The following is a 19,009-nucleotide window of genomic DNA, read 5'->3' on the forward strand; positions in this document are numbered from 1 at the left end:
AAATGAACATATGTAGTTTTCTGTGGGACTGTTAAATGGTACGTCATTACCAAGGCAATCTGACAACATCTATCAAAAATGTAGGGGGAAGCAGACTTGGCCCAGTGGTTAGGGCATCCGTCTACTACATGGGAGGTCCACAGTTCAAACCCCGGGCCTCCTTGACCCATGTGGAGCTGGCCCATGCGCAGTGCTGATGCGCGCAAGGAGTGCCCTGCCACTCAGGGGTGTCCCCCCACGTAGGGGAGCCCCATGCGCAAGGAGTGCTCCCCATAAGGAGAGCCGCCCAGCACGAAAGAAAGTGCAGCCTGCCCAGGAATGGCGCCACATACACGGAGAGCTGACGCAACAAGATGACGCAACAAAAAAAAAGAAACACAGATTCCCGTGCCACTGACAACAACAGAAGTGGACAAAGAAGAACACGTGGCAAATAGACACAGAAAACAGACAACAGGGTCGGGGGGTGGGGAATGAGGGGAAGGGGAGAGAAATAAATAAATCTTTTTTTTAAAATGTAGGTATAGAAAGAAACAAAAGAAACAAAACTAAAAAAAAAAGTAGGTATGCCTATCTTTTTTTGGTTTGGTATTGTTTTCAATTTCTATTAAATTTTATATTTATCACAAAAAGGAAGAGGAAGAAAGTGATCTCTGGACTCTGGGGCGAGACCAGCAATTAGGGGGTTCTTGTAACTCTGGAGAAGGTGCCATTTCTTATTGACAAATAATACACTTTGTCAAGATTCAGGATATGATTGGTAGACCTGTCCACAAACCCAGAGAATTAATCAAACTCTCTCATACAGCCACACACTTCTGGGTCCCTACTGCCCCAAAGAGAAATCACCAGTCAGGCTATAGGTCCACTTTCTATTCTAGAACAAATCTGCACAATTCAAAACACAGTCTAAGCCAGCAGTTCTCAACCCTGGCTGTATGTGGAATCACCTAGAAATTCTACAGATGTCCAGGTCCCACCCCTAGAGATTCAGAATCAACTGATCTGGGCTGGGGACCATGTACCAGTCCACTTTTCAGTCTCCCCATATAAAGTACAGCCTAGGGAGACAGCAATTGCTCTAAGATAAACAGTCAACTTGTAGAAAGCAAAGTGAAGAGCTCAGTGAATGGTAGTTTCCATCTATATTTTCACAAAAAAGAGTGTGCATAAGCTTGGGTAGGGTTTTTCCAAAAGGATGTACAAGAAACAGCAACTGCCTCTAAGCAGGGAGGCTGGGGAACCAGAAATGTCGGGTGAGAAAGAAATTTGCTTTTCATCACATATTCTTTGGTATACTTGGGATTTCTTAAACTAGGACTTTGTATTGCTTGTTTTATTAAACGTTCTAGGCATAAAAAGCATAGAGAATAATACAACAAAATACACATGCACCCACAACCAGCTTAAGAAATAAAACATCACAAATATAACAGAAGGCTCTAAGATCACTCCCTCACCCTTGGCTTCCTTTCTCCCCAGAAGTAACCATCATCCTGAATTTGACATTCACCATTCCCACGGACGCTTTTAAACTCCTCCTACACATATATGAAATTATAAACAAAACATAGAATACGTTTGCATGTGTTCAAACTATATTTAACTAATATCCTAATATACATATTCTTTAGCAACTCGCTTTTCTTCTTTTTACTTGTTTTTGAAATTTAACCATGTTGATGCAGGACTTTTTCCACTTAAAAAGATAACTGTGGTTAATGGAACAAATAGGAAAATGTTTTCTCATGAACTATAACAAATATATAACACTAAAACAGGGTGTTAGCAATAGGGTGGGTTGGGGAAAATACACCAATTGTAAGAAATGGACTACAATTAGTAGAAATATTTTGACAATGTTCTTTCATCATTTGTAACAAGTGTTTCACAGCAATGCAAGGTGTTGGTGGTGGGGTGATGTATGAGAGTCCTGTCGGTTATGCATGTTTTTTTGTAAGTTTGCATCTTTTACTTTATACTCATTGTTTATGTATGTTCACATATAAGTGATAACACTTCCATTTTTTTCATGAAAAAAAAGTTGACTGTAAGATTTATGCTTGTACTGTTCATAAATATATATTTGGACCCCATAAATGAATTCATTATGAGTGGACATAAGACCATGTGCTGTCCATGTATGAATCTTGGTGATACGTGGATGGTAGGGTCTTGCTGGGCAAGTGTGAGAATGCACTCCTTTTTTTTTTTTTTAATTTATCTATTTATTCATTTCTCCCCCCTCCCTCCATTGTCTGCTCTCTGTGTCCGCTCACTGTGTGTTCTTCTGTGTCTGCTTATATTCTCATTAGGCAGCTCCAGGAACCAATCCTGGGACCTTCCAGAGCAGGAGAGAGGGGATCATTCTCTTGCGCCACCTCAGCTCCCTGATCTGTTGCATCCCTTATCATCTCTCCTCTGTGTCTCTTTTTGTTGCATCATCTTGCTGTGCAAATTCTCTGCACGAGCCAGCACTCCTATGCAGGCCAGCACTCCTGCACAGGGCAGCATTCCTGTGCAGGGCAGCACTCCTGTGTGGGGCAGTACTCTGCACAGGCCAGCACTCTGTGTGGGCCAGCTCACCACATGGGCCAGCTTGCCTTACCAGGTATTGAACTCTGGACCTCCGATATGGTAGACAGGAGACCAATTGCTTGAGCCACATCTGCTTCCCAAGAATGCACTCCTTGCGTGTGCAAGTACAGGGCTGAGAGTGTGTGGCTATGCTTTGTGGTTGATTGGATTATCACTCCATGAGTATTCACTCTGCCACCACCTACCTCCTTGGAAGGAGGCTATTTCTTGCCCCAGGGATTCTCATGTGACTTGCTTTGGACAATGGAATGTGGCCGAAGTGACTGTGCCAATTCCCAGTCTGGGCTTTAAGGGGAATTGTACTTTCCATTCCCTTTTCTGGAGTTTCAGACCTTCATGGTGAGAATAAGCTCCAGGTAACCTGCTCTCCAGTGACCCACAGACCTATCAGCAAGAAATAAATGCTGATTGTTTGATGCCAGTGAGATTATGTGACTGTTTGTTCTGCAGCAAAAGAGGGCTAATTCATGCTTGTTTTGCATGTCTCCTGGCTAGACCACCTACCTCTCCACACATCCGCAGTATAGAGCTAGTAAGTTCATGTTCCATAAGGATTTGTTTTTGGATTAAAAGTGTTTGTGTATGTGATTGCACACCCTGGACATAGATATGCACATACACACGACACTGGCAGGTATAAGACCCCTGAATGGCACACACATGGGAGGCACACAGACAGCAGTGTGACAGCTAAACAGTTCCCAGGCTGTGTACATAGTCTGGAAGGTCATGCAAAAGGCCCAGGACTTATTTGGCTCATTTTCCTAAACCTTGTGAGTGGAGTGGAACCTGGAGGAAGCTTCCAGAACTAATGACTACCAGCGAACTCAATAGGGTACAGATGAGCATACTTTCTCTCCCCCTTCAAATTCCTTCAACCTTCTTAAGATGTAGCACAGAGGTACCTTTGTGGCAACAGGGCTCAATTCATCTCCCGAGAAAAGGACTAAAAAGGGTCCCACGTCCTTCGTAGTCTCAGCCGTCCAGTTCTGAGGGAGTCTAAGAAAAGATAAGTAGTTAGATGAAAAATATGCTGCTGCCCTTGTCCCCTTGTTCCTGCAGGTACAATCTTCACACCTGGAGAAGCTGTCATTCACAAGGTCCCACTTCCATGACCAAGGAACTAACATGTGATACAAGCTGGTCAGAGTCAAAACTAGGGATTTTGATAGAACTACCAGAGAAGTCCTCTCTATTTTTCTGGACTCTCTAGCAGGAGGGAAGATACAGAAGGCAATGCCTCTCACCAAGTGGGGAATATAAAGGCCACATCAAGGAACACAGAGCTGAGGCACAGGAGGAGCATGTTCCCGATGACATCATTTGAGTCCCTGCATCCAGACATGCCTGGAGCCAAACCCTGGAGTTATCTATTACATTCCATTTCTGAACTCAATAAATTTCCTTTTTTGATGTTGTCTCAATTGCATGTCTGTCATTTACTTTCCAGTATTTCCTCCTTCCTTTCCTTCAATAGAACAGTAAAGATATATTTATTCTTTTTAAATTAGTGAAATTGTCTTCTCTTATAGCAAGACAAAAGTTCCTTGTGAGCTCAAAAGGATAACAGGACAATAAGTGATCCAGAATCTACTGCTTTTCTTATACAGATCACAAATGTCTAAAATGAAGTTTATCACACTATATTTGGAAACATTCCTAAAGGAGGTCTGCCCAATTAGAAGTCATAGTCCCTCTCTAAGACACAGGGCAAACCAATCTATTTGATTAAAAATATAAGTCCACCAAGCTGTATGCTGTGTGATGGCAGGACCACACCTGTCTTAGTAACCACTGCATCTTCAGCACTAGTGATAATAAAACACTTCTCACATACTCAGCACTACATACAAGGTACGATTCTAAGTCACTTAACATACACTAAGTCATTTCATCACCACAACCACCCTATGGAGACTATGACTGTCCCCATCCTACAGATGCAAAAATTAATGTGCAAACCTATAAAGTGTCTTGTCCCAGGTCACACAGACAGTAAATGACTGAAACAAGATTTTAACCCAAAGAGTCTGGTTCCTTAGGTCCATGGTCTTCCACTTTATATGACAGTAGAGGACCCAGGAATTACTCAAGAAATAAGTATTGTCTGGCCATTGACTGATTGCTAGGTCCTACTCAAATAGCTGGCCTCAACTCAGAAGACTCTACATGGGAAAGAAGAGTTGTTTTCCCCCAGGAAGTGCACAGTCACCCTGAGATGACAATATCTCTGCTATCTGCAGCATTAATATCATCATCATCATTTCATTTCATTTCAAAAATAACACCGCTTTGTATATGTAAAGTGCCATCTTTTCAAACTGAATGCTAAATTATATTCTTTACAGGAAATCTGAGGCCAAAAGAAGAAAGTTCACATTTCCATAATAAACGTTATCTAACCTCATTCCAAACTACAGACTCTCTGTGTTTTGAGGGAAGACGAGCTGGGTCTGGGGGCCCCTCTGCTCATCACAGCCACCCCCACAATGCCAAGCCCCAGCCCCTCCTCACCCATGCTGCTGCAGGAGCCTGAGCCTCACTGCAGCCTTTTGGTCTGCGCTGAGGTCTGGGCAGTGTCCAAGGCTGTGCAAGGCAGTGGCCCAGGCCCTGGAGGAGACCCCACGGTCGATTACGGCTGCCGGCAAGTGGCAGAGCAGCTTCCCCACGATGTCCACGGCGTACTCATCGGCAAGGGAGTCATCCTGAAACCAACCAGCAGGGTTGATGGGAAGTTCTGGTAGGACTCAAGATCATGATGCCTTCAAACACTTCCTAACCCCAAACCTCATAAAGATTCAGGATCTGAATTGCCTGCTCTGCCATGGGCTGGTAAGAGACAGTGCAAGGGAGAGATTGTGGGCAGAAGACTGAGCACATCCTGAGCACTCAGTAAGGGAGGGCTGTCATCGTCATGGTTGTTATTGCTCTGAGGATGTTTCAGATTTCAACAACCATTATGATAAGATCAATAAGAAAACAGCCCCTCAAACTTGGGATGCCACTTGAAAGTCATCAAAGCTCTTCCTCAAAATTACAAAGGGAGCTAACATTTACTGGTGTTTACAGGTCTTAACCCATTTCATCTTCAGAGTAACCAGAAGAGGTAGGCACTAATATCATGCACTTTTACAAAATAAAGAAACAACCAGCTAGTGGCAACGCTGGGATACACATCCAGACAGTCTAGCTCCCAGGTCTGCCCTCGAACCTTTGCACAAAGCAACGCGTTGCCTATTTTCTCCCCTCAGTAACTCTATGAGCTAAGTGCTACTGCACCCATCTCACAGTTGAGGAGACTGAGGTTCAGGGAGGTGAAGTGACTTGCACAAAGTCACATGTCTAATCACTGGCAGAGGTGTGTCTAGAATCCAGACTAGAGAGCTTCCCTTCACTCAGGTCCTGGGATGGAAGTCTCCAGATCCAATAGTCAAGACTATCACAACCAGTGGCTTCAGAGCCAGCTTGGAGACCCACAAGTCAGATAACCAGCCATTGCAGCGGGCTTGACATCCCAGTCACATCCCCTTGAGGGCCCCCAGAATGACCAGGATCCCCAAAGCAAAGGGACACCAGTGAAAGTCTTACCCAGAAAGAGTTCTTACCAGGCACTGCTGTACTTTCCTGAGAACTGAATTCTTTTTGTGGGAATCTAAAACCAAGGAATCCAACTGACTCTTCCCCAGGCTGATCAGAAAGGACACACACTGGGAGGCTGGGATAGAAGCCAGGTAGCGGGCCCTGGAGAAAGATGCAGAGAATGGGAAGAAGAAGAAGGTGGCTGCTGTGTATTTGTCCCTGAAATCAGGATCCACATAGCCAGGAATGTTATTTAAGTATTTGTTCTCCCCAGTTAGGCTGCAGCTCCTTTCGGCAGGTAGCAAGCCTCTACCCATCATGCTCCTCTTCTATGAGCAAGAAACAAGCACCCTAATCATCATGTTCCTCTTCTGTGCATGGTAAACAAACCCGCACCCATGATGCTCTTCTTCTATAGGTAGGAAAAAACTTCCCATCAAACTCGTCTTTTATGTCCCAGAAGCATTGATCAGAGAATGAGTTCTCCATAAATGTATGTTAACCATGGACTAGTTGAGAGAAGATGAGGAGGAAGGAAAAGAAAAGGTAGAAGAAGAAAGAGACAAAAAAGGAAAGAATAAAATAGGAAGTGAGGAAGAAAAACAAGAGAATAGAGTGGAGAGAAACAAAAGCAATGACTCCCAATTCTGGCATCTCCAGTCCAGAACTCTCCCCTAAACTCTTGACCACGTATTCTCAACAGGAACAATGTCACTCGAATGGAGAGAAAACTGGGTCTTGGGGGACAAAAAAAAAAATCTTGTATATTACAACAATATGTGACCCTCCAAAACTCAACCCCACCCAAAAATAGTCTTTTCCTTAGTATCTAATTTCTCTTGTTAAAGAGAAATTAAATTTTTCTCCTTAGGGAGGTGATAATGAAAAAAGGTGGAGAAAGACTGCTCTAAGCCCATGTAGTCTCTTCATCATCACTATGTGACTGCTCCAAAATCAGATCAACATCTTCCCCCAAATATGTTTTTCCTCCTTTATGCTACCCCAGACTCCTTTCTCCCCTTACCCCAAATATGTCATTGCTATCTCCTTAATATTTCTCAAATCTATTCTTGCCTCTCTATTCCCAGTACCACTGTCTTATTTATTTCTCCATTCATTCATTCATACAACAGATATCTACAGCACATCTCCTGCAATCCAGGAACAGTATTAGTCACCAGCTAGAGCAATGAGCAAGGCATCAGTGGTCCCTGTTCTCATGGTGCTTACATTCTAGTCAGGGGAAGAAACATACAAACCAATGAATAAACCAGGTAGTTTCAGGTACTGGTAAATGTAAGGAAGAAAACAAAATGGCTTCATAATGGAGAATGGTGATGGGGTGGCCAGGGGAGGCTTAAAAGGCAGCTCTATTTGACCTGAAAAACGGGTGGGTAGATGGAAGGAGCGAGCCATGCAGAGGCCTGAATTACTGAGGAAAGCTTCCACTGTCTCCCTCCTTCCCATCAGGCCCCCTTCTTCTACACAAGCAGATAAATCTGATGGATGCACCCAGAGTGCTAGGGAAACACCTCACTGCATCACACAGGGGCCTTGGTGATCTGACTGCCCCTTCCTCGCTGACCTTCTCCCTCCCAACCATTCTTCAGATACACACTGTTTGTTCCCCAGAGTGCTTCACGTTCCTCACCCACCACTAACCCAGACATCTCTCATGTCCCTACTTAGCATACTCATCCTAACTCTCTAACCCTGAACTCATTCTGCAGGCATCAGTTCAGTCTCCCCTGAATCTTCTTTCTGCAGACACATTTCCTCCCCTGGACCTGGTGTTCATTATTTCTTCTTGGAGAACCACCCCCTTCCCTTTTAGTCCTTGTCGTTTTGAGTGGCACCAATCCCACTCCCAGCTCCAGAAGTGTGATACAGACATAAGCCGGTCCAAGGTACTTATCCTCCAACCCCCAGTGACTCGTTCAAAGAGAGCAAAATTGACCCAATTTAGGCCAGTAAGAGTCAAACCTATAACTTTTATTGAGAATGATGGGAAGAAAGAGTCTTTCTCTTTTTCCTGAATATGAACTGGGAAGATGTAACCCTAGAACTTCCAGGGGCCACCACCAACACAGAACATTCCTGAAAAGGAAGCCAACATCGAAACCTGGGCCAAGAGATGCCATGCCTGAAGTCCATCCCTGGACTTTCCAGTTACCTGAACCAAAAATTCCTTTTTATCACCTCAGCCAGTTTGAGTTTAGCTTCTCTTACTTTCAACCAAATATCACCTTGATAATATAATAATGCCTTCATGCTTGTCTATTTTCTCCAAAAGATCATAAGCTCTTATAAAGGGAAAATTTAGCAATGTCTGAGAATTAGCATACAGTAAAGCACCGATAAATATTTGTTTGTTTGATTGAATGAATGAAGACAATACCAGGAAGAGGAAAGAGAAGGAAATGAAGAAGGAGAAAAGGAAAGAAACAATGTCCAGTATTTGACCCTACCATTCACATCAGCCCTGGTTCCCTGGTGGCATGGGCACAGCTGTGATAACAGCCTGGAGGGGACCTGCTTCACTGGCACTCGTTCAGGCTTGGGTTGATTTCGCTTTGGTTTTTAATTAACAAAAAAAAGCAAGAGGTTCTATATGGCATGTCTATGTGGGGCTCAGAATTCAAATTTTAGTCCTCAAGGGCCTAATTGTCTAAGACACTCTCCGCTCTGCCTCTGATTCTTATGAAGACCCAGGGGGACAGAATCACTTTGGCTTAGGTGATTCCCACCTGTCCTACAAGCAAGCCAGAAAGCAGGGCCTGTGTGCACTTACGGGAGCGTGGCCAAGAGGAAAGGCGGCATAGAGGACCTGGAAACGTCCCAGTATTTCCATGCCAAGCAATTAATCTGAAAGAATGAAGCAGTTCTATGAAGTTGTTCCAATAATAATAATAACAATAATAATAAAAGCAAGGAGTGTTTTGTGTGTGTGTGTGCCTGGCACTGTTCTAAGCACTTTATCTATGTTCACTTTTTTGGTATAACATCCTACGATACAGGTACAACTGCTGTGCCCATTTTGTGGATGAGGAAATAAAGGCAATGAATATTAAGACAAGCATAAAAATTTAAATGTTAAAATGCTTATCAAATTTTCATTTATAGCTGAAAAAGAAAGGGAGATGTAATTTTAATGTCCCTCCGTAGGGGACTGGTTAACTAACTTATGATATGTCCATACAAGGGAATATTATGCAACTAGTTTATTTAATAACATAGATTTAAATATATTAACAAGGAATGATGCACATACCCTGTTTTATATGTGTGTATTATACACAATGAAACAGATCAATATGTCTAGTATGAGCTCCTTTGTATTTTTTAAACTACATGTATTTTATATATACAAAAAGTCTTGGAGTCAACAGCAAACTCATTACTGTAATTACCACTATAGCAAGGGTTCTCAACCTCAGCACTAGTGAAAGGTTTTTTTTTTGTAATTGTAGTGAAAGACACATAACATAAAATTTACTTATTAGTGACATTTAGCACATTCACAATATTGTACAGATATCATCAATATCTAGACCCAGAACATTTTCATCACCCTAAAAGGAAACCCTGTAACCAGGAAGCAGCCAGTCTCCATGCCCCTCTCTCCCCAGCTCCTGGCAGCTACTAATCTACTTTCTGGCTCTACGGATTTTCCTATTCTGGATATTTCACATAAATGAAATCAGAGAATATGTGGTTTTTGTGTCTGGCTTTAATAGCTTAGTATAATGTTCTCCAGGTTCATCCATGTTGTAGCATGTATCAGTCCTTCATTCTTTTTTATGACTATATAATTTTCCATTTTATGAATATGCCACATTTTGTTTATCCATTCATCAACTAATGGGCATTTGGGTTGTTTCCACCTTTTGGCTCTTGTGAATAAGCACTATTGACAATTGGGCCTAGATAACTCTTTGTGGTGAGAGTCTGCCTTATGCATCATAGGGCATTAGCAGCAGCCCAGGCCTCCTCTCTAGGTGCCAATAGCACACTTGCCCCCAGTTGGAACAATCAAAAACATCTTCAGACATTGGCAAATGTTCCCCCTGAAAGGCAAAACTACCCTGACTTGAGAACGACTCCTCTAGAGGACATTTTGGGAAATTTTACTTTTGCTGTATTGTTTCTTTTCTTTTTCCTTTTTTCTTTTTTTTTTTTTTTTGAAGATTTATTTTATTTATTTCTTTTCTTTATCTGGTATTTGAAGGTTCTGAGAACTGGAGAGAACCTTTTGTTTGTTTGGTTGCATCAATTCTTCCTACTCAAACAAGGAGGTCTTCCTCAAAGCAAGTCTGGCCTTCATCATCAACCCATCATCAGCTTCCCTGTCTGCCCAAGACTTTTAATATAGTGTAGTGGTTCTCACTTGCAAACTGACTAGAATGACAAATTCTGGGACTCACTCCAAACCTATGTTAGAAACTCTAGTGTGCCACACTGCAATCTGCTTCAATGAGATGCTATTGCAAACTCAAGTTTGAAAATGACTGTCATAACAGATAATGCAAGGAAATGATGGAATTTCATTAAATCTTTGTATAATCCTCTAATGATCTCAAAGGATTCTACACAGAGCTTTACTCTTACTGCCTTTTGGGAACAGAATATACTGTTCAAAAGCTTTTAATTCAGGTCTGAAACACACCTAGGCCAGAGCTGGGAAGTTGACTTGTTTAGTCACTTGCTTGCTCTCTTAGATTCACACTCAAAGCCCAAAAGCTGTTTGTTGACAAGGTACATTTTTATTTGCTTAGATTCTATGAAAAGTCAGTTACTTGGAAAATAAGTGTTGGTGAGGATATGGAGAAATGGGAATGTTTGCACCTTGTAGGTGGGAATGCAAAATCGTGCAGCCACTGTGAAAATCAGTTTAGCAATTCCTCAGAAAGTTGAACATAGAATATGACTATAGAATCACACTTCTTAGTATATATGTAATCAAACTGAAAGCAGGGATTTGGACAGATATTTGTATACTAATGTTCATGTGGTATTATTTACAATAAGCAAAAGGTGAACGCAACCCAAGTATCTACCAATGGATGAATAAATAAAAAGTATATTTATGTATATATATATACAATGAAATACTATTGAGCCATAAAAAGGAATGAAGTTCTGATACATGCTACAACATAGATAAACCTTGAAAACATTGTATTAAGTGAACTAAGAAGTGAAAGGTCAAATATTGTTTGATTCCCTTTATATGGAATTCCACTAGAATAGGCAAATTCACAGAGAGAAAGTAGAGTATAGGTGGGGGACAGCGAGGAGGTAATCAGTAGAGTTTTCTGTTGGGGGTGATGAAAAAATTTTGGTAATGGGTGCTGGTGATGATAGCACAACATTATGAATATAATTAATATGGCTGATTGTATACTTCAAAGTGGTTTAGGATGGGAAATTTTAAGTACTATGCATGTTACCATAATAAAAGAATTAAGTCAGTACTGCTCCTAATCTTTCCAAAGTATCCATAAAATATTAAAGAGTATCCATAACAGTTTGAAAAATGACATTTGAAATGAAAATGAAAATGTTCTTAGAGTATGTTTCCAATTAAGGCTACCCCTGGAAAGGAGAGGAATGTTAGAAGAGGGATTACATTCAGTCCCAGGAGAACATAATTATGAACATGCAAAATGGTATATCTTGCAAACATATTTTAAGGTTCAGTATGAGTACAGGAGGGTCAATCTGTTGAATCTTTGGCTGTAGATATATGAGTCTTTGGATCTTTTAAAAAAGAAACCGGAAAAGACCCAGCTCAATATTTGGCCCCAAATCATTACCTGCATCTGAAGATTCTGACATAAAGACCTTGAGCCACCAAAGACTACCAAGGCCCAATGACTGGGTTGGGGGACAGGAGAGAAGCAGGAAAGCGCCTCAGTGGTACCTGGTATGGTGACAGCAGGGCAAGGTTATTCTCAAAATGCTGGAAATGCACCAGAAAGGAGTCTGCACTCATGCCTTCAATATGTGAGCACATCACGCCTTTGATCAGCTGGCCCGTACTAGAAAAGAAAACCAGGGGTGGGAAGAGAGAGGAGGGCAAATTTGATCCGACCTGGGCAGATGTGGCCATCCAACCCTCTCTCCTGGGAACTTCAGCTCATCTAGGGTAAGGCTCCAAAGGGCTCTTCAGCCCCCACGCTGAGCTGCCTTCTCCTACCTCAGGAGCTCGCTGGGCCTTCCCGTCGCCTGTGCCAGAAGCTCATACAGGAACAAGGCCTGCGGGAAGAGAACAGTTGCCAGTGCTGATGGAGCCTGGCTGAGTCCCAGCACCAGGAGGCCCTGTGGGGGCAAACTCAGGCTTAGGGGGTAATGTTCCTTACCCAGGACCATACACCCGGCAAGTGGCAGAACTGGGGTTTGAACTGGTGTCAGTGACATTCCAGAACCCATGGCCTCATGCCCCAGCTGATCCCCTGGGTTCCAGGAGATGAGTGAGGAGCAAAAGGTTTACTTGCTGTGCTTTATGAGACTGCCAACCAGGTGAGGACTCTCTCTTGCCCCACCTGCTAGTTCCTGAATACGCAGCATACCAGAAAGCAAGAAATGGATGAACAGACGAGGATGGACTAGAAAGTACCATCCATAAAGTAACTCCTGCTCGCAACATGCACTCCCCTCAAACCCTCCCTGTTGAGTACTCTCAGAGAACAATACACAGCAGTCAGGGGAGTCATTTGTTTTAAGGAATGTAATTTTACAGAATGCCTAACTTGCAGATGCAATCAAGTACAGCATTCGTCTATTTTATAGACTGAAACTTTGAACATAATTCCCCAAACAGAATAAATTATGGGCTAGAGTTAAGCAGAGGCATGTCTGATGTGGCAGCTGAAGTCCACAAAGCATCATAAAAACCCAGGCAAAAGGAGTAGCAGGGGAGAATGTTCTATATGTTCGAGATGGTGTCCATGTTCTATATGTTCTAGATTTTCTTGGGCACAGGGTCAAGTTCTGTGGCCCTCTCAAAGTCTTTCCCAACCTCCAGAAATGGTAACTTCATTACATCAGTGGCTGAGACAAAAATATCTTAAAGTTACCAGTGGTAGGATATATATCCCCAAATGGCACAACAGTATTTCCTGTCCAACGTGTTCTTCCAGAACATCGCCATGCCCTGCATCAAGAGGTAGAGTCTATGTCACCTCCACAAGAACTTGGGTGGGCCCTTGTGATTGCCTGGACTAACAGAGTGCAACAGAAGTGATGCTATGGATGTCCACGGCTCGGTCACAGAAGGAGTACCACTACTGCATGGTTCTCTCAAGGTGCTTGGGAGTCCTGAACTGCCCACGCAAGAAGTCCAGCCACCCTGAAGCCACCAGGCTGGTGAATTCACGAGGAAATAGAGATGCCCCAGTCTTCCTAGCCCAGTCTGCTCCACGAATGAAGGTACAGAGGATTCTAGCCCATCCACTGCCTGAACCCAGCCCCATGAGAGACCCCCAAGCTAGTAACCCCAGGACCATGTGAGAAAATAATGAAGTGACTGCTACTGCTTTGAGCCACTACATTTGGAACATCATCCTTGACTCCTTGACAGCTTTCTCTCTTTCACACCCCACATCCAACCTAGCAGCAAATTCTGCTGGTTTTACCTTAAAGATGGATCCAGAATCTAACCCTATGTCACCACCTGCACTGCCATCACCTGGTCCAAGCCAACACTATGTCCCGCCTGGATTATATAATAGCCTCCTAACTGGTCTCCAGTGAATCTTTTAAACCATAAGTCAGATCACGTCCCTTTTCAAACCCCTCCAACAGCTCCCCTTCTCACCAGAGTGGAAGTCAGAGTCTTCACAAGGGCTGGCATGTCCCCAGGGATGGGTCCCTCCAAGGTTTCTGTTACTTCCCCTCCAATTACTCTCCCCTCACATCACTCCAGCCCCTTGGACCAACTCACTCTCCCTCAGACACCCAGGTTCACATCTGTCTCAGCACCATTGCTCTACCTGCTTCTTCTGCCTGGAAGTTTCCTCCCTTGGTAACCTCACGGCCCTCCCCCACCTCCATCAGCTCTTGGCTCAAATGCCCCCTCCTGAGGTCACTTCTGGCCACCCCATCTAAAATCGCTCACACGTCACTCTCTGAAACTCCTTTGCTCCATTCTTTATTTTCCTGCTCAGCACTCATCACTGTCTAACAGAGTTTATGTTTTACTTACTAATTTTATTTATTGTCTGTCTCCCCTCACTAGAGAGGAAGCTCCCTGAAGAAAGAGTTTTTGTCGTTTTTGTTCACATCTGCAATCCCAGCACCGTAAATTGTGCTTGGCACATGGTAGGTAGGTGCTCAGTACACATTTGCTGAATGAATGAATGAAATGAATGGTTGGCTAAATGAAAAGGAAACCAGGAAAAGTTCTGAAAGCAGTGCATCAGCCTCTGTACACCATTCCCAAGTGGCCTCAATACTTGTAACTTTTAATAACACATAGAATAACAGCTATTATAGTATTTATAGCATACTTCCCACTTCCAGGTGATTTAGGGATATGTCTGAAATCACTGATTCTCTTGAGAAATTATCCCCATTTTGCACATAAGAAAACTGAAAGCAGGTAAGGAGAAGTAGCTTCCCCAAAGCTAGTAAGTGGCAGAAGAGAATTCATGCTCAGGTCTTGTCTGACATCTTAACACTAGGCTCTTCTGTCTCCAGGGCTTAATCACAAAGAAATCAATTCCTTTTACCAAACTGACCTTAAGATAGACCTTGCCCAGAAGAGAGACAGTCAGAAATACAGGAGCAACCTGTGGGCATCGTGGCCATACCTGACTCCTCCGAAGCTCCTTTTCCTTTAAGACTGTAGAGTTGAATCCAGGTTCCCTCCATAAGTCGTAGAGAGACACTTCCTTAAAGAAAGCCCCTTGAATATCCACAATGGCTGAGGTAGTATCTCCCGCTTCAACCATCTGCCAAAAGTGAGAAGAAATATGCCCAGAGCATCGAACTTCTGGAAAAGACCAGGCACTGTGTCAAGTGCCTCATGGGCAATAAAATCCATCAGATCAACTGAGGAACCCTATGAGGTAGTGACTATTGTTTTCCCTATTTTACAGATAAGGAAACTGAGGGGTAAAGAATAATTGGTTGAAGCAAATCCATAGACAGAAAAGCAGATTGGTGGTTGCAGGGGTATGGGAGCGGGAGGAATGGGAAGTTACTGCTTAGTGGATATGGGGTTTTGGTGGGGCGGATGATGAAGATGTTTGAGGGAAGCAGATGTAGTTCAAGCGATAGGGCTTCCACCTACCGTATGGGAGAACCCAGGTTCAACCCTGGGACCTCCTGGTGAAAAAGAAGAGAAAACATGCCTGTGTAGCAAGCCAGTGCCCACGTGGTGAGCCAGTGCCTATGTGGCAAGCCAATGCCCACGTGGTGGGCTGAGTGTCTGTGCAGTGAGCAGTGCCCGCGCAAATGAGTCATGCAGCAAGATGACACAACAAAAAGAGAAATAAAGGGGGAGTCAAGGTGAAGTGCAGCAGAAACCAGGAACTGAGGTGGCACAGCTAACAGGGAACCTCTCTCCATGCCAGAGGTCCCCAAGATTGAATCCTGGTGAATCCTAGAGGAGAAAAATGAGAAGACCAAAAGAGAAATAGATATAGAAGATCACACAGAGAATGGATACAGACAGCAAAAACAGCAGGGCAGGGGGAGAGGGTGGGGAAGGGGGAGCAATAAATAAATAAATAAATAAATCTTTTTAAAAAATAATAACCAACAAGTATTTGTAATGTGTATGGTAGACATTAAAGTTGTTCACCAAAATTTAAAAAAAAAAAAAAAGCTGTTTGGAACTAGACAGAAGTAGCGGTTGCACAATATTGTCAGTAGGCTAAATGCCACTGAATTGTTCACCATAAATGATTAATCTTTAATGGATACTGAGTTTCTATATGGGGTGATGAAAAAGTTTTCCTAATGGATGGTGGCAATGATAACACCATATTATGAATGTAATTAATAGCTTTGAATTATACACATGAAAGTGGCTAAAATGAGAAGTTTTTAGTTATATATATGCTGCCACAATAAATCTTTAATCTTATATCATGTGAATCTTAACAACTTTTTAAAAATGTTTAAAAATAATAATGCTAATTGGTTGAAATGCAATAAGTAAGATTCCTACCCAAGTCTGTCTTATTCCAAAGCTCAAACTCTTTATTTCAGCTGTATGTGCTAGGGCATGTTGGCATGCTTTGGGTCACAGAAGGGGCTTTCAGAAGCACTCTTAAGAACTTCAGGCTTCATTTGTAGATTTGAGGAACAAACTTTTAAAAATGTTATTCAATCAAGAAACCTGATTAAACCTGATTTAAGTAAAGCTTCTAGATTAGACTGGCGAGGGAGCAGGGTGGGGTCTGGGAAGAAACACAGCATGACCAAATGGGCATTTTGGGGAAAGGAGAAGGTGTTCTTCAGGTTCCAAATGACCCCATACCCAGAAGGCCAAGATGATCCCAGCCCTGAATGAATGGCCCAAAGCCACAGCCCACTCAGAACACACAAAACGACATCCTCTGCAAGCCACGTGGCTGAGGACCAGACATCTTCTCACCTTACTGAGGACACCTTGCTGCTGGGCAGGTGACAGATCAGACACATGCTGGGAGATGGGGCTTCTCAGGGCCTGCAAGAGGTCCCTCCGGTCCATGCTGTACAAGGCCTGGGTGCCGACCCCAGCCAGCAGCACGCCCATCTGGCTGATGTTGTAGAGGGACGGCACCTGGAGAGGACCGACCACGAGGTGAGGCTCTGCCCTGGCCTCCACCTTGCAGACGTTTATTAAGACCGACTGCATGGTAGGTGCTGGGTTGGGAACTAAAGGTACAATGGTGAGCAAGACAGAAGCTGCCCTCACAGATCTTCCTTCCTTCTATCAGGAAAGGAAATTAAATAGTAAAAAAAAAAAAAAAAAAACAAGAAGCAGAAAATGGTTTGGCAGTTCCTCAAAAAGTTAAACATAGAATTACCCACCATTTAACCTGGCAAGTCTACTCTCGGGCATAAACCCCCAAAGACTTGAAAGCAGAGACTCAGACAGATACTAGCACGCCAACGTACTTAGCAGCATCATTCACAATGGCCAAAGGTAGAAACAACCCAAGTGTCCATCAACAGATGATTATATAAACAAAATGTGGTATATTATTCTGCTGTAAAATGAGTGAAATTCTGATACAAGCAACTACATGGATGAACCTTGAAGATATTATGTTGAGTGAAAGAAGCTAGACACAAACGGACAAATATTGCATGATTCCACTTATGAAATACCTAGAAAATTCAAATTCATAGAGACAGAAAGTACAGGTTATGAGGGCCTGTGGGGAGAGATAGGAAAGTTATTGCTTAATGAGCACAGAGTTTTCTGTTTGGGTGATGGAAGCATTTTAGTAAAGGAAGGCAGTGATGGTAACACAACACTGTAAAAGTAAAATTAATGCCACTGAATAATATACTTAAAATGGTTAAAATGGCAAATTTTATGTTATATGCCCTTGCTACCACAATAAAAACAAACAGAAGGAAGCAGATGTGGTTCAGGCAATTGGGCTCCTGTCTACCATATAGGAGGTCCAGGGTTTGATTCCCAGGGACTCCTGGTGAAAAGCAAGCTGGTCCTAGAGGAGAGCTGGCCTGAGCAGAGAGCTGGCTCATGCAGAGTGCTGGCCCACACAAAGTGCTGGCCCACGTGGAGAGCTGGCACATCAAGATGACATAACAAAAAGAGACACAGAGGAGAGATAATAAGAGACACAGCAGACCAGGTTGCTTAGGTGGCACAAGAGATTGAGCTCCTCTCTCCTACTCCGGGAGATCCCAGGATCAGTTCCTGGTGCCGCTTAAAGAGAAGATAAGCAGACACAGAAGAACCCACAGCAAATGGACACAGAGTGCAGACAGTGAGTGCAAAAACAATGGGGGGGGGGGGTTGTGATAAATAAATAAATAAATAAATAAATCTTTTTAAAAAGGGCAAATAGAAGAAGAAAGAAGTATGGTAAAGGCTGTCCTGGGGGACTGCTATGCTCTCTGAGCCACAGTACAAATACCAAAAACCCACAGCCAGTCAGGAGACATGGTTATCTTGTTTAATTTGACTTAATTGACAACAGGTTAAAATTGGGGGATTTCACACAAAAATCCATATCGGAATTTTTCTTTTTTGAAAATCGGAAGAACAGACAATATTGGGCACATGGAAACAACTGGCAAGAACCACACCCTTTAGATTTAGATGGGTCAAGAGCTCTCAGTTTACCCATCTGTTACACCTTCTTAAAGTGCCATGAGGCAGCCCACTCTTTCCATTTATGTCACCTGACAGGCACTAGATAAGCATCACTCCCCCCTTGTCTATCTCCATGGAGAAGCTTTGAGTTGAAATAAAGAAATGTTTCAGGATATAAATCCAATCATTCATGATAAATATGATTGTAGCTAAGTGCCCTATCAGAGATTATACCTTTTTTGCCCCTCCATTAGAGTAAAGATGCTAGATATTAATAGTTTTCCAAATACTCGGGGATGCATCTTGGGGCTACAAAAAAGATACTTGAGCAGTTTCCTGAAGTTATTCCCTATAGAATGAATAGTCTCTTATTGTCCCTGAAAAAGGCAAGACCTTTTGGACTCTTGACTTCTTAGAAAAAGCTGCCTCACCCCTCAGTAAGAAGAGTTAGATAGTAGGCAAGAGACAAACTGCTTTGTCAGGAAGGAACCAGTACCCTTCAGCTCCCTAGAATCAAATTCAGAGACCTGTACCGATAGACCATGTGGC

General features: G+C 43.0%; 1 protein-coding gene across 1 annotated transcript in view; it reads right to left on the reverse strand.

The window, feature by feature from the left end:
• OTOA (otoancorin) overlaps positions 1-19,009 on the reverse strand; it is a 75,014-nt gene that overhangs the window by 20,481 nt on the left and 35,524 nt on the right. The window contains exons 15-22 of the mRNA XM_071211249.1: positions 16,784-16,951; positions 14,991-15,131; positions 12,377-12,435; positions 12,101-12,218; positions 8,969-9,042; positions 6,204-6,339; positions 5,113-5,303; positions 3,504-3,597 (exon numbers count right to left, since the gene is read on the reverse strand). Coding sequence (XP_071067350.1) covers positions 3,504-3,597; positions 5,113-5,303; positions 6,204-6,339; positions 8,969-9,042; positions 12,101-12,218; positions 12,377-12,435; positions 14,991-15,131; positions 16,784-16,951 — 981 coding nt within the window. The remainder of the gene's footprint in view (positions 1-3,503; positions 3,598-5,112; positions 5,304-6,203; positions 6,340-8,968; positions 9,043-12,100; positions 12,219-12,376; positions 12,436-14,990; positions 15,132-16,783; positions 16,952-19,009) is intronic.

The sequence above is a fragment of the Dasypus novemcinctus genome, chromosome 23 (assembly GCF_030445035.2).
Source record: "Dasypus novemcinctus isolate mDasNov1 chromosome 23, mDasNov1.1.hap2, whole genome shotgun sequence".
NCBI lineage: Eukaryota > Metazoa > Chordata > Mammalia > Cingulata > Dasypodidae > Dasypus > Dasypus novemcinctus.